The 15,791-nt window shown below is 37.6% G+C and overlaps 2 protein-coding genes across 2 annotated transcripts; both read right to left on the reverse strand.

Annotated features, from left to right (window-relative positions):
- Positions 1-72: 72 nt before the first annotated feature.
- On the reverse strand, positions 73-5,704 carry LOC126373220 (collectin-12-like). The gene is made up of 6 exons (XM_050019275.1): positions 5,605-5,704; positions 4,393-4,460; positions 3,656-3,777; positions 2,945-3,080; positions 2,259-2,325; positions 73-666 (listed from the first exon to the last, which is right to left on the reverse strand). The coding sequence occupies exons 1-6, from the start codon at positions 5,607-5,609 to the stop codon at positions 546-548; spliced, it is 519 nt and encodes a 172-aa protein (XP_049875232.1). The 5' UTR covers positions 5,610-5,704; the 3' UTR covers positions 73-545.
- Positions 5,705-8,972: 3,268 nt separating this feature from the next.
- LOC126373249 (uncharacterized) lies at positions 8,973-12,142 on the reverse strand. Its single transcript, XM_050019312.1, has 2 exons — positions 12,034-12,142; positions 8,973-9,473 (listed from the first exon to the last, which is right to left on the reverse strand). Exon 2 carries the CDS (start codon positions 9,471-9,473, stop codon positions 8,973-8,975), a length of 501 nt encoding a protein of 166 aa, XP_049875269.1. The 5' UTR covers positions 12,034-12,142.
- Positions 12,143-15,791: the final 3,649 nt, after the last annotated feature.

Here is a 15,791-nt window from a genome sequence, read left to right on the forward strand (position 1 = left end):
GGTAGTTTTCTATATTAAAATGAATTATGAAATGTTATTAGGTACTAAACTACAAGTCTAAAACTACAAAAACATTATTTAATATATTTAATCATTTTAATTAAAACATTACGTCAGTATTTTTTATATCCTCACGATGTAAGTTTTCATAAAAAATAGTAGCTAGGTATTTATTTTTGCTTTGACGTTTAGTAAAAAGTAACTCATTTGGCTATGGAGACTACTCAGTAGATTCTAGACGATAGGAACCTTTACTATGTACGCAGCCTCACAGTTTATACCTATACGGAGTGTTAGGGTGGTATTAATAACTAATCTTAGCTTCGAGACTGCACTCAAGATCATGTCAATGTGATCTTGAGGGCTGTCTCAGCTGAGATTAGTTTATTAATACCACCCTTAGTTCCACGGTCTGACACATCCCTCTGTCGACACGGTGTAGAGGCACTGTGTCGACGACACCGTGTAGTGACCTACGAATAAATAATAGTGCACCACGTGCACCACGTGTTGTGTGTAATAGTGTCCTGTACGCACTAAAACACTCAGAGAGTCTTGTCCAATAGTGTCTCGCAGACATACGGCTGTGGGAGATGGCACCAAAAATCGCGAAGACCATGATTGGCAGCGTCCATGCCGACACAATGTGGCTCAGCCGGGTTAGCGCTGGAAATAAATCATATAAAAAAGAAATAAATGTGTGGCGGACCCAACTAGTTGGCCAGCTAGTTCCGCCCACATGCAACAGATGGCGCCACATTCAATAATGCAGTCTTCAAGCAGTCGTGAAACGCGATATCGAAGTTTACACAGCAAGACGCGTATATACAACTTCCAACATAACACCGTTGGATCGTCGATCCCTAGTCACACTACCAACTTGTGACTAGCGGGGTACTATGCTCTGTTCTACCCCGAAAACATCCTTTGGCGGCAGCACACCCTTGCCGCCAAAAATAAATATTACATAACGTCTACATGGCTCATGGCAAGAGACTCGCCCCTTTTACGAGGAAATTAAAGATAATTGGCGAGGAGATACACCTGCCTACCCTTTCGGGGATACAAGCGTGATGGTATGTTATGTTACGTGTGTTACATAAACAAACAAACAAACACAAACTCACGCCCATAATCCCTAATGGGGTGGGCAGAGCCACAAGTGATCAAAGACAACTTGCAGCCACTGTTGATACGAAGTCCTAAGATGGATATGATGAACCTTATGGTGATAAGGGATCAGCCAATCGCCCATAATATTAATCCGTCATTTAGAGGACACAATCCCTCTGTCGGTTTTTACGACATGCCCGGGAAGAGAAGCAACTGAACGTGTTCTATGTTTTTTGTTTGTAGTTGTTACGGTGTTAACAACTACATATTGAAAACCCGGTGGGGACATATCACAAATATTACTTTGTGATGCTAGGCTGATCACCTGATCGTCCGTAAGTAAGATGATCCGTTCTTCGGATGGCACCCGTTGGTCCCGGTTACTCTTACTGATGTAAATTAGTAGTCGTTAGATGAGCATGTCAGGGGCCTTAGGCGGCTCTTACTCCTGACACCAGGTTTGATGGGGTTGGTACTCCACCTCACAATCCACACGATTGGAAGAAGAAAAACTACATATGGGGTAGTCAGAGGTTCACCCATCGCATGATGAACTTTACCGAGCTTTATAAACTATATAAGTACTTATACTATAATGTGGTAGGTGGTGAAAAGTGTAGCCGTCGGTATTAATTGGAGATTACAAATGAAGGGTTACGTACAAAAAAGGTCATCATCATCATCATCAGCCGTATGACGCCCACTGCTGGGCATGGGCCTCCCCCAAGGATCTCCACGACGATCGGTCCTGCGCTGCCCGCATCCAGCGGCTTCCCGCGACCTTCACCAGATCGTCGGTCCACCTTGTAGCGGGCCTACCCACTGAGCGTCGTCCGACACGTGGTCGCCACTCCAGAACCTTTCCGCCCCATCGGCCATCGGTTCTCCTCGCTATGTGTCCTGCCCACTGCCACTTCAGCTTTGCAATTCTCCGAGCTATGTCGGTGACTTTAGTTCTCCTGCAGATCTCCTCATTTCTGATTCGATCCAGCAGGGAAATACCGAGCATAGCTCTCTCCATTGCCCGCTGAGCGACACCGAGCCTCCTCACGAGACCCATAGTAAGCGGCCACGTCTCACTGCCGTAGGTCATCACTGGCAACACGCACTGGTCAAAGACTTTCGTCAACAAAAAAGGTACCTACCTAAATTTAGTAATTTTTCCATTATCTCCAGACCATACGTTATATCCATTCTCCACTATATTATTACCTGAAAAGAAAGTTTTATTTATGTATATTTATTTGGCACACATAACTAGTTGCAGTCGTGAAAATTTGAAAATGAAGTCTAACATAAAACTAGACCATAATATTAAAATATGCATGCGCATTCAGCCATTTATATATTTGTACACAATAAAACAGTCACAAAAAATATAGACAGACAGTACAGTAAGTTTATCTTGAAACAAAGAGGTTTCTTCCAGCATACGAATAAATAATTTATTTATCCGTATGCTATGTGCCGGCATATGAAGATGTGCCGGTATATCATGATGTGCCGCCATATCATGATGTGCCGGTATATGAAGATGCGCCGGCATATCATGATGTGCCGGCATATGAATATGTGCCGGCATATCATGATGTGCCGGTATATGAAGATGCGCCGGCATATCATGATGTGCCGGCATATGAATATGTGCCGGCATATCATGATGTGCCGGTATATGAAGATGCGCCGGCATATCATGATGTGCCGGCATATCATGATGTGCCGGCATATCATGATGTGCCGGCATATGAAGATGTGCCGGTATATCATGATGTGCCGCCATATCATGATGTGTCAGCATATCTTGATGTGCCGACATTTCGTGTTTACCTACCATCAACATCTCTCCATACAAAGTTATCATTCCTGTTATCAATCCCCAACCACACGAGGTATTTATAATTCGAACCAATTATACTGGGATAATGCATTTTGCGCACAACTTCTTTTTGTAGAAACAGAAACTCTTCCTGAAAGAGAAAGAAAGATATATTATACAAGCACACTTTCCTTCACCTACTAAAGAAAAAAATCATGAAAATCGGACTTATACCTCGCAAATAAGAAGTTAGTTAGGAAGCTCTGGTTTTATTCTTCTTCTTCTTCTCTCGTGTGGGTTGTGAGGTGGATTACCAACCTCATCAACCCTGGTGTCAGGGTTACTATTGAGCCGCCAAAGGCCCCTGACATGACTCATGTAATGACTACTTGTTTACATCAGTAAGTAGTAATCGGGACCAACGTGCCTTCTGAAGCACAGATCATCTTACTTTCGGACAATCAGGTGATCAGCCTGTAATGTCCTAACCAAATTAGGGTCACAAAGTAATTTTTGTGATATTTCCCCACCGGGATTCAAACCCGGGACCTCCGGATCGTGAGCCTAACGCCCAACCACTGGACCACGGAGGTTGTTTCTGGTTTTATTGACTCCACTATAAACATATTTTAACTATTAATTAGTGGAATTTGTTGTGAATTATATTTTACGGTGTTTTAACTGCTGTAAATTAATGCCCTAAGTATAATAAATAAATCTAATTACCTCAGATTTAGGAACTGCAAGTTTTGCTCCATTTTCTTCGCATTTCTTTTTAGCTACGTCCCATGTTTCAGCCACATAAATTAATTTGTAAGCTTTTTCATTCGTTTTGTTTATTGTTTCATCTAAAAGTACAATTACATTTTATTTTATAGTTTATTGTAACATAATAAATTATCTATCTTAAACATGATGAAGAGTTGCGTTTAGAACCTCCTCCTTTATTTGAAGTCGGTTATAAATGATACATAATACTAAACACACAACACGTGCATAGAACACGTTCACGTCGCACTTATTATTACTATTTTCATTGTTAAAATTCATAAATAAGTTAAATTACTTAAACAACACCTTCTAGACTCGTGTCCTAGCTAACTTATTATTCCTAGTTAACTTATGTTATTAATTGACTATTAGATATAAGTTCATATTATTAGTAGAGAGTCTTTCCTGCAGACAAATTGTTTAAACAGTTTTGCAGGGCAGCGACAAATTGTGTTCTTAGTGTTAAGATTTAATAAATAAAAAAATATATAAAAAATACATTTTTTGTCACCTTTAGATCTGTAAGTATTTATTTAGTAATCAGAATTTCATAATTTATCTTTGACCTAGAACTACCCAGTTGTTATGGGCGATAGACTGATCCCTTGTCATAATAAAGTTCATGTATACAAAAAGTGACTGCATGTTGTCTTTGATTATTAGTGGCTCTGTCTACCCCATTTAACACTTACCTTTTTGTACTCCATCATCGCCATGTGCTAAACAAGCAACTGCCAAGAGTAAAACAGCTGCTAAAAATCTGAAAAAGAAGAGCAATTGACTTATTGACTGACATACTTAATTCATTCGTAATAAAAATGGTATTACAGTTTGCAGATGGTCAGCATTTAAAATTTGGTCTACATTTTTAGTTATTTAAATTATAACTAATGTTACTTATTTATTATTATTATTATTGATAATTATTACAATTTCAATTAATAATAATTTCAATTTAATGAATTAATTATTTAAGTGGAAAAAATAATGTACTTAATAATAATGATATTATGGGTGGGTGTATTAATTGTGTTGTATAATTAAAATATTTGCCTGAAATAAACAATTTTTATTTATTTATTTATTTATATAACATGCAAATTGTTAAATAAAATAAAATTGATAATTTATTCAGTCATTAGCCACATTAATTATGAAATAGTAATAAAATGTTTTACAATGTCATTATTTAAATTACACACAAAAAAGAGAGAAAAAGAAAAAAAAAATAACATAACAAAACGTAAGCTCACGACTATATCCCAATTGGGGTAGTCAGAGGTACATCCATCGCAAGATGAACTAAGTACCCACACCTCACCGAGCTTACCACACGTCGCACGCTTATTTGAAAACATCTTCTATCGTGTGGATTGTGAGGTGGATTACCTAATCAACCCTCGTGTCAGGGTTATTACTGAGCTGCCATAGGCCCCTGACATGACTTATGTAACGACTACGTACTTACATCAGTAAGTAATAACAGGGACCAACGGCTTAACGTGCCTTCCGAAGCACGGATCATCTTACTTTTTGGACAATCAGGCGATCAGCCTGTAATGTCCTAACCAAACTAGGCGTGTTGATATCAAGTGGAATTTTCCGTCGCAAAAGTATGGAACTAAAAATAATTAAATAAAACACCAAAATCATGAATTTTCGACAGGAAATTCTACTTGATATCAACGCAGAATCATGGTCTGAATCATCCCCTTCAGTATTCGTTACGGTGTCACTAGCACAGATTTAAAACTTAGCGCGGCAAGGCTACCTAATTCAAAATTAGAGGTTTTATCACAATGGTAGGTAAGCAAAAGTGACCTCAATTTTCAAATAATTCGATTGAACTTTATTTTTATTTTATGGTATTTACTAATATAATAATATTATAAAAACGTACTCACTTCATTATGAATGAAATAAAAAATAAAATAAATTGCCACAGAAGTCCACTCGGTAGAAGGCGCGACAAGAAACTAGGTGACTAATACATCATGCTTTCAATCCATTAGTAAACATCGATAACTTAATGACTGTTGATTAATAAATAGTAGTACACGATTGTAGGGAAAGTCAGGGCCGTCACGTTATACGTACACAGAATTGCGACAGTTTTACCAAATATTTGCTTCTAGGGACAAACCGGATTGGCAAGTACTCATAGAGCAACACGGACTTCCGCGTTGCTCTTAAAGTACTACCATAGAATTATTATTATTAATAGCCCTCAATGTCCCACTGCAGGGCAAAGGCCTCTCTTCCCTTCTTCCACTCCTCCCTGTCCCCAGCTTGCTCGCGCCACCGTTTCGAGAAGCGGTCGCTCGTCGCGCCATCTTTTCCGTGGCCTTCCCCGACGTCTGACAGAATTGCAGGAACCCACTCTGTAGCTTTTTTGGCCCAGAGGTCATCGGGCATTCGGGCAACATGTCCAGCCCAGTCCCATTTCAAGCAGGCAGCCTTTCTCGCTACGTCTGCTATTTTAGTTTTGGAACGCAGCGTGGTGTTTCGGATCCGATCGATCAATTTAACACCAAGGATGCTGCATTCCATACGTCTCTGGCAAACCTTGAGTCTGGACTTTTGGATGTCAGTCAAAGACCAAGTCTGAGCGCCGTAGGTAAGAATGGGAAGAATGCACATGTCCATGAGTTTGCGCTACTACCATAGAATAAGGAAAAAATATTACATGCTAGTGCGTACTAGTGCGGGCACGGGGCGGGTGGAGGCGAAGGCCCAGAGTCCCGACTTGCCGGCAGAGGGGTCTATATTAAAACGCATACATTATTATACTCCTATTTTTAATTCGCATAACATAATCCGCATAATTATAAAACCGCATACTCTTAATTTGTATAAAATAAATACGCATAATCTTAATGTGCGTAATATCAATATTCATAACAATAACAAAACATAAATTTAATAAAATAATGTTAGTTTTCATACACATGAAAAAATCTAAACAAATTGTATGAGACGCCTTGTGAAATGTTGATAGCCATTTCACTTTTCAATTATTAAAATGTGTAAGTTAAAGGACACCCGCCGGCAGAGTAGCACGACAGGAGTCGAACAGTAAACAATTTATTAATTGGCACTTCATAAACAGGAACTTAAACAGTTCAACGATAATAATTATATAGCGTACAAGATAAAGAAAATAAGATGTAATGGACAAGTGGATATCAGTTAGTAGACACGGCCACAGTTAAGCAATACACTTATAGATGTTACTCTTATCAGGGTCGAGGATGTAATGAGTCAGAGCAGAATAAAATGAATTGTGAAATAGAATGATTCGATTCGAAATTTAAAATTATTGACGGTATAAAGGAGAGACCAGGGGGGCGAAAATGGCCACATCGAAGCAATTCATCTAAGAAAGCAATATTGCAATTTGACATTTGCGCATATAAGTAAAAGTAAGTGCACAGTGCAACCAAATGTCAAATAGCAATATTATTGATGTGGCCATTCAATAGTTACTTACGTGGTAATGAGGAACTTTCCAGGCTACGTTCTCCAAAAAATATAGATGGCGCTGGTCAGATTTAACTTGATAATTATCTATTTTCTCATTGCTCGGGTACCTACAGTTGATATAAGAGCCTGAGCGCTGAGACGCTCCCTATTTGTCCGACCGCTGATGCCATGTGAGGTAAATCTACAATAACTCACGTTAGAAAATAAGGAGTATTATGGTCTACGCAGTGCTTTCTCCAATTGATGAAAAGAGGTTTGTGTCTAACAGTAACACCTAAAATGGAACGTTTGACTATAATTTATAAAGTAACAACCCTAGTGAAGGAGAAAACTAATCGAAATCTCAATATAACTGATAGATAAACCAATTCAGTTCTACGAGATACATGCTTAACGACAATTAAAACAATACCTATTTACGGAAAGAGAGACGATTAAAGTGGAAAGTAATTATTGGTGAAGCTAAGTACATGAGCTTCTGGTAGAATCAATGAGTTTCTTTTTCAAAATTTTTGTTTTAGTCTTCAACATTTCGGCCACCACAGTGTGGTTTTACTACTGACATAGAATAAGTACTACATATAGAACGGCAACTCTCCGCTCCCCACCAGCGTCTGAGCTAGGTTTACCTCACCCCAATCGGATATAAAAAAAAAATAAAAATAAAAATCATTTATTCTCAGACTACAGTCCATAGATATAGTGGATATAGTTTAGTCTTCAATCGTGTGGTGTTAGACGTCACACACACAGATGCGCGTGCACAATGAGGTGTTTGTGTAAAACTACGTGGTTTGTATGAAGTGTCTGAGGTGTACTACTGAGCAAAGGCCTCATCTTGATCACAGACTAATAAGAAGATACCTTGATGCCATACAATTAGGAACCACATTGGTGCTAATTCCTGTAAATACCATCTAATTTTATTTTAAGTTGTGTCTGTCATTTTCTTATCCGCCGAAAAGGAAATGGACGGGTAATCGATAAGTATAAAATTTATGGAACACACGTCAATTTTAAGCACAAATCTAAACCAACCGTCTAAAAATTTTACATCAGTCAATAACCCGACACAGTTAAGTATTAAAGACGGCACGTCAAACGGATTGCATACCAGAGACGTACCTTTTTGATTCGCCCGGGTTATTCATTCATTTACTCATTCTTCCTAAAACTAAGAGCTGTGAATCATCCGTCCCTTTCCTTTTCGACGGATATGAAAATGATGGATATAACTTAAAATAAAATTAGGCGGTGTCTGCAGGAATCGGGGCCATTGCCAGTTGAAAACGAATGTAATCGTGCCATCTAGCTGAATCTCTGAGAACTAAAAACTGAAAGGTGGTTCATACTCTTATGTTTCTGTTCTACCTATACATAGCTTACTCGTAAGTTCCATTCGTTTCTTTGAGATGGCGCTAAAAGTAGTTTTCAACTTTCAGTTCAAAAAATAAAAAATGGTCCCCCCCGAAATCTTATTACGAACATTTCTAGGGTCGATAGCGATAAGCGCTGAATGAGGGAAATCGTCGACCACGCCGGCGGGGTCGGTATCGGGGTTCTGAAGTGTTTGGTGTCGCGAGCTGATTGGCCGCTTCTATGGCTAGAGTAATCGGGTCGTCGGGATCGTATATTACGTCCTTCGGACGCCGATACTTTTCAGTACCGTCTCTAAGCTGGACGTATTCGGAAGAGGCTTCACAACAAAACAGAATAAAGTAATAAAAATAACAAAAGTCGCAATTTGTTTAAATAATTTATTTATTATAAAAACGTTAAAATCACCTTTTTACCCATACACATAAAACCCATGACCGGCGCCGTGTCCTCCGAAGTACAGCCCTGTTCCATAGCCCCCATAGAAAGTCCTATATCTATTCACGTCTTCCTCTTCACGCCTCTTCTCCACAGCATGGTAGTGACTTGGATGACTCTGATGGTTCAACGGTATCACAGCCAAGTCCTGAACAGGAACTAAATAATTATGATGTACAGGTATGTACGAATAAATGGGAAACAGTTGCGTACCGATTGTTCTATTTTGATGCGAAACCGAGATCTTGTTTTGGTAGACATTTTGAATTGGTATCACGTGAAGACTTGACGGTACTAAGAATTGATGGGTTATTGGTAAAGATAGAGGTATGTTTTGGTTTCGTTGCTGGCGCTTTGTTTCAGTCATATGGTTGATGTGGTCGGCCATTTTGGGTAGTTTCGACGTCTGCATCGGAAAGTTGAAGACTGGGTGCAGTTGTGTCAAAGCGACGGTAAGGATGAGGTAGGTCTTCATCTGAAAATAATAGATAAACTTAATTTAATAAATATACACACCCCCGCCTGTTCCTTGCATAGATGTTAAAACAACTACCGGCCTCTGTGGTCCAGTGGTTGAGCATTGGGCGGAGGTCCCGAGTTCGAATCCCGGTGAGGACATATCACAATAATCACTTTGGTACCTAGTTTGGTTAGGACTTACAGGCTGATCACGAGATTGCCCGAAAGTAAGATGATCCGTGCTTCGGAAAGCAAATTAAACTGTTGGTCCCGGTTACTACTTAGTTGTTACGTGAGCCATGTCGGGGGCCTTTGGCGGGTCACTAATAACCCTGACACCAGGTTGGTAATTTACCTGAAGTTAAAACTACTTAGTGCCACTTTTCGGAAGTCCGGGATGATAGACAACCACTAACACCACGACCACGCAGTACTAATTCAAAGATAATAATAATTAGTAATAAGTATTTTAGTAGTTAGTAACTAGTAGTTAGTAACTAACTACTAAATAAACTACTACGTACTAATTATTTCTATCTTTTAATTAGTTTTAAGTCTACTTTTACTATAGAAAAGCGTAAGTAACTCTATCTGTCGGTTGATAATATTTTTTGGTGCCTGTGGAGGTAGTTTAAGTGTGGTATTAATAAACTAATCTCAACTGAGACTGCCCTCAAGATCATGCTCTCCTGTTTTTGTATAAAAACTTGTAGCAGAATGCAAACTCTGCACATACTGGCCTTTCCTTTTTGAACGGTTGATGAATGTGGGGGAAGCATGACAAGTTTAGTGTGTCAGGAACGAAGCAAATAAATGGAATTCCATAGGCTCTGCTTACCCGGATGGGAAATAGGCGAGAGTTGTATGTATGTCTCTACTTCTTAATTAGCCATATTGATTTTTGTGTCTAATGTATTTAGTAAAAAACGCAAATAAATTTTACGAAGCTTAGAAAGTTGTCTATACTGGGTCATTTTTAATTAAAAACAGTCTTTATCGGGGAGCTATTAATTTCTTTAGCAAGACACCTTGTTATGACTTCATTCTAGGTCACATCACTTAGTTATAATGTGTATGACATAAATATTGATAAAATGAAAGGAAATACTCTGGATTATAATCAACATAGAAGTAAATAAATAAAAAAATAATAATAAAAAAAATATATTAACAAATAAATAATATTTATAAATAATATAAATATCTACTTACTTTGTAAAAGAGGCTGTAAGCTACCCGAATAAAATAAAATAAATAATAAAATAAATAGCGAAAGCAAAGACTATGGAATACCATCTAGGGAATGCAATCCCGATTTCCCGGGATCCCGATCTCGCAAGATATCGTCTAATTTCTCGGGATCAATCACGCACGAAGCATAATACGACGAGATACCATTCGAGATTGACGGGATTGGGCGAATCTTCTTGAGTTACACTTTTTGTTTTGAATATGCTGATTTCTGAAGAAAAAATAATTATTTAGTTAGTAGGTAGGTACTATGAAGAATAATAATATTGCAGTAGTTTTAGGCGGATGAGACGTTCGTTATGTAATAAGTGAATTTGAATAAAGGCTTTTGTTTTCTTTCAAAAAATATTTTGTTATAATTAACTTCAATATCACAAACAAGTTTTCATCGTTCTCAGCCATCCTAACTTTATATTTTTTTATTAACTAGACGAGATCCCAATTTTTTTTTATATAAGTAATAAAAAATCTATAATAAGTATGACAAATACAAATTTTATCACTGACTAATAATTATATAAGTAAGTATCTTGTCCTCTCTACCAGTTGCAGTGCCCTTACCGGGTCCATGTTGATACTATAATACTTACTTCTGTATTTCTATAACACCACATTTTTTACGTCGCAATAAGACTTCTCTATTTCTATAACACGAAAGGGTAGGCATAAGTCTAGGTATATTACATACGGTCACGAGCATTAATACGTATACACTTTGGTACCATGTCACATTAACTTTTTTGACAAATTGAACTGCAAGTCTCATTAAATGTCAAATATGTTAGTGCGACAGAGTCCTAAAGTGGGTACATTATATTGCTCATGACTGTACATCCATTCCTCGCCAGCTTTAAGTTCCTTGTAAAGGGTGAGCCTATTGCCATAATCAGGCACAAACCCTGAAAACCACGTGATATCAATTTTCTACCCAGAAGAACGTATATTGACCAAATTGGAGATGTCCTTAGAAAAGGTTTAGTACGCTCTACTCTGAACCGGCGTGCGTGTATGAAACGATTGATGAATGTGGAGGAAGCAGGAGAGTTGTGTCTCCTGACACATCTAACGCAAATGGAATTCCATAGTCTTTACTTACCCCGGTGGGAAATAGTGTGAGTTTATGTATGTATGTTCAATTCTCTACCATCCAAATATGAATTCAAACTCAAAAGATTTTTAAACTCCTTATAAACGATATTCAGATGCAATCATCTCAATACACCACACACTGCGAACCCCGCAAGTAACGACCGAGGATATAATGTTCATTGGATAAATAAAGAACTTGAAAGGAACCTATTTAAAAGGGTAATTAAGAAACTTACCTTAAAATTCAAACGCGTTGCCGTTGAGAACACCAAAATTTCATAAATTATAAAAAAAAGATTTAGAATTACTTAAGAATATTCATATTTATATTTAAATGTATTTAAATTCTATAATTCTCAAGTTTGCGTTGTGTTCCGATCAGTCGAGGTGTTGGACTGCAGTTTCTTTGCAGTTTGGTCGTGTGCCTATGCCGTGAGAACCTTCCATATGAGAGGCCATTAAACAAGCGATCTGCGATTGTTATAAATGGACTATAAATAGACAGTTGTTATAAATGAACTTTCTGATTTAATAACTTGTCAGAAAAAACGTTACAAATACAAGGTGTTAGTGACATCGAAACGAAAATTTTGAGGGATGATTCTGACCTTGATTTAAAGTCAATATCAAGTGGAATTTCCCGTCGCCGACCCATTTTCATCAATTTTGAAACCTTTGTGAAGTTGTCCTCCCTTATTTAGCGCTTATCGCTATAAACCCACTAGGGTCGATTAATTCTTACAAATATAGGTAATCCTCAGAAGTTCGCGCCCAACAAGCACCCTGTTGTGTTAAATTTTGTACCGTGTCAGAGCTCTTAGCGCTCCCCATTTGTCCGGCCAAGTAGATAATGCCATCTGCGGCAAACCTACAATCTGTTACGTCAAAAAAAAGAACAAAAATACTATGGAGTGCAATATTTGTTAGATTTTTTCTGACAAGTTATTGAATCAGAGAGAGACTCGAGGCCTTTGAACCTTTGTGGTGTTGGAGGAGGATGGAAAGAATAAGTTGGACTGAAAGTGTTACTAATGAGGAAGTGCTAGTAAGAGTAAGGGAGAAGAGGCAAATATTGAGAGTTATAGAGGACAGAAGAGGCAAGATGATTGGACACTTAAAGACACGATGAATTTATTAAAAAACATCGTAGAAGGGAAGCTACAAGGAAAGAGAGGAAGGGGAAGACCAAGAAGAGTTTACATGGAACAGATTAAAGAGAAGGCGAACGTCGTGTTTTATAAGGAGGTGAAGGAATTGGTCTTTGATAAACAAGAATGCAGCTACACTGACAAGAGCATGGCTCTTAAATTAGTGATGATGATTGAACCGGAAAGTCCCGCTTACTTCGAGGCCACATTGTTCCCATACATGCTGGGGAAAGGCTATCCATTCGGATATTGTTCCACGGTCTTTTATGACACAATATGATCGACTATGTTACTTATAAAGATAAAGTAAGTGTACTTAAATAACTTTTTTAAACTATAACACTTAATTATTGTACAATTTCTTTCTTTCTTTATACATTCTCTTTAAAGAACTTTGTATTTGATTTAAAGCACAGAACAATTCAGGTCGATTATGGTTTGAATAAAGCTGAAGTTTTTTTTTCGTAAGTAAATAATAAGATTCACATTCGATATAATTGATGCCTACGAGTTTAAAAAAATGCTAGAGAATGGACTCTGCTTATTACCAAAAACACGATAATTTAATAAATAATTATTTTTATTAATTTGATAAGCCTAGATATTAAAAAGTGTTTAAGCAATTAGGTACTTAATAATTATTTAGTCGGTACCTACATTAAATTTAAATATTATTAACATTTTTTGGACGATTTAGAATGAAAAGAATGAGATTCGAATACCTAATTATGCATCTATTTTCTATCTTAGCAACATAATTATCCAGGTAATTTAGGTCTTTTAGACACACCGTTAATGTACCTTAACCCACTATGTAGGACTTGAGGATCCATAAATCTCTATAATAGCCAATATGTCACCGTCTATTTGCCACCTTCATTGAATGTAGGCGAAAATAAAACCAGCCAAGTCAGTATCGGCAATGGTCGCGTAGGGTTCTGGAGCTTTTGAATAGTACAATCAATTCTTAAGCTTTCCACGCACAGAGTAGAGGTAATTCTTACCGCAAGCGTTGTAACTTGGCAAGCATCCGTCGTATAGGTATTATATAGTCGAAAAATCTGTACTTGAAGTACATTGTTTCATATTTTATGAACATTGCTCTGTGTTTGGTACTATGTGCAAATTACTTTTAGCTTTTATAAAATAACGGAGGTCTGGCAACCGCTGGCTCTTAGGGTAAAGGTTATATCAAGAAATAATTAAAAGCACTACGTCTATTCTGGAGCGACTAAGGATAAGACCAGGTGTCAAAAAGGCAAATTGAAGCAATTTATCTAAAAAGCAATATTAATATTATATCAATATTAAACAATATTTAATATTATTATTATTTGTCCACTTGCGCAAATGTCAAATAGCAATATTGCTTTATTATTATTTTTATGTGGCCTTTTTAACACCCCCAGAACTTTGAAAATGTTGGCTGAGAGCTTGGATTTTCTGAAGCGAAAGCATTTTACGAAAGTTTTAATGTGCAAGAAGCAGGAGACCAATTGATTTCGTGTTATTTCATTTACTTACTGTAAGTATCACTAAATAAAATATTTTACATAAGTTACGTTTGTAGACTAACACAATCGCACAATCGCACAATCGGGAATTCTGTGTGACAAACGGATACTGTGTGCCATTTTACCATAATAAACAATAATTATGGCTATAAAATATCCGGATGAGAGCCCTCAGTGCTCTCCATTTGTCCAGCTAAGTAATAAATGCCATTGCCGACAAATCTACTATAAGTCACGTCAGAATGAAAAAGTATTTTTAATAAGCCGTCGATTAAAAAAATAAAGCTTGGCTAGTAGTTAGAAAAAGGTTTACTCGTCATTCGCTACGGAATTCTAAAAGACAAGTTGTCTGTTCAAAAACTTATCGGACAGGAAATAATGGGAGGTCATTCGGTGTTGACGGGAGGTCGCGATTTACATATGTGACTAGGATAGGCGCCACCTACGTGAGCGAGAGTCGCGCACAGATTAAAGAATAACACGTATAGAACGGTAACTCTCCGCCCGCACCAATTTTTATCGGGCGCCGACCTCACTCCCTCTGGGTCTTACTCTTCTTCTTATCGTGTGGATTGTGAGGTGGAATACCAGCCTCTCGTCGTCGATATGGCCTTTTCCATCCCGTTATCTTCGAATTCTCGTTTCGCCCAATAGGTAAATTAATATGCAGCACGCTCAGGTATATCTTATTTCTCAATAAATTCTTGCCAAAAACCAAACCTAGCCCATGTCTTTATTCGGCGAACAAACTTATCACGACATAAATTGATAACCTTGGCTTAATTACGTCCTAAAAATAATATTCGTACCTGCACCTTGGTATTAGGGCATAAATTCGATTGTAACGGGGAAATTTATGTCGTTGACAGTAGGTACTTAATTAAGCTAACCTAACCTAAAATATGTGACAGTAGTGATATAAAGTGGCGTCCACATTGTCTTAAGGCCATTGTTTGGGTAGACGCGGGTCGGTGCAATTAGCATCAAAATTATAATTTGATCTTACCTCTACGAGCTTTAGGCTCGTTTAGACGTACTCTATAGTTTACTAAATACCTACTTGCTTCTTCGTCCAAACTAAGTACTAACCTCAAAATTTGACTTGCCTCTCTGAACTGAGTGTATAACGTGTGTAGTTTGTTTGGTGTGTACTAGAAATTTAATAACGGTAGAGTGCCTTGTTATTACACCTAGGCACAATTGCAATGTAAGTAATTTTAATAAACGTATAAATTCGTCCACAACATTTTTAGGTACGATCGTATTACCTCCACAGGATGAGAGACTTTCCAGACGACTATTCCAGACGATTATTTATGTTTATCGCATTTG

Source organism: Pectinophora gossypiella, chromosome 15, assembly GCF_024362695.1.
Source record: "Pectinophora gossypiella chromosome 15, ilPecGoss1.1, whole genome shotgun sequence".
In the NCBI taxonomy this organism is placed as follows: Eukaryota; Metazoa; Arthropoda; class Insecta; order Lepidoptera; family Gelechiidae; genus Pectinophora; species Pectinophora gossypiella.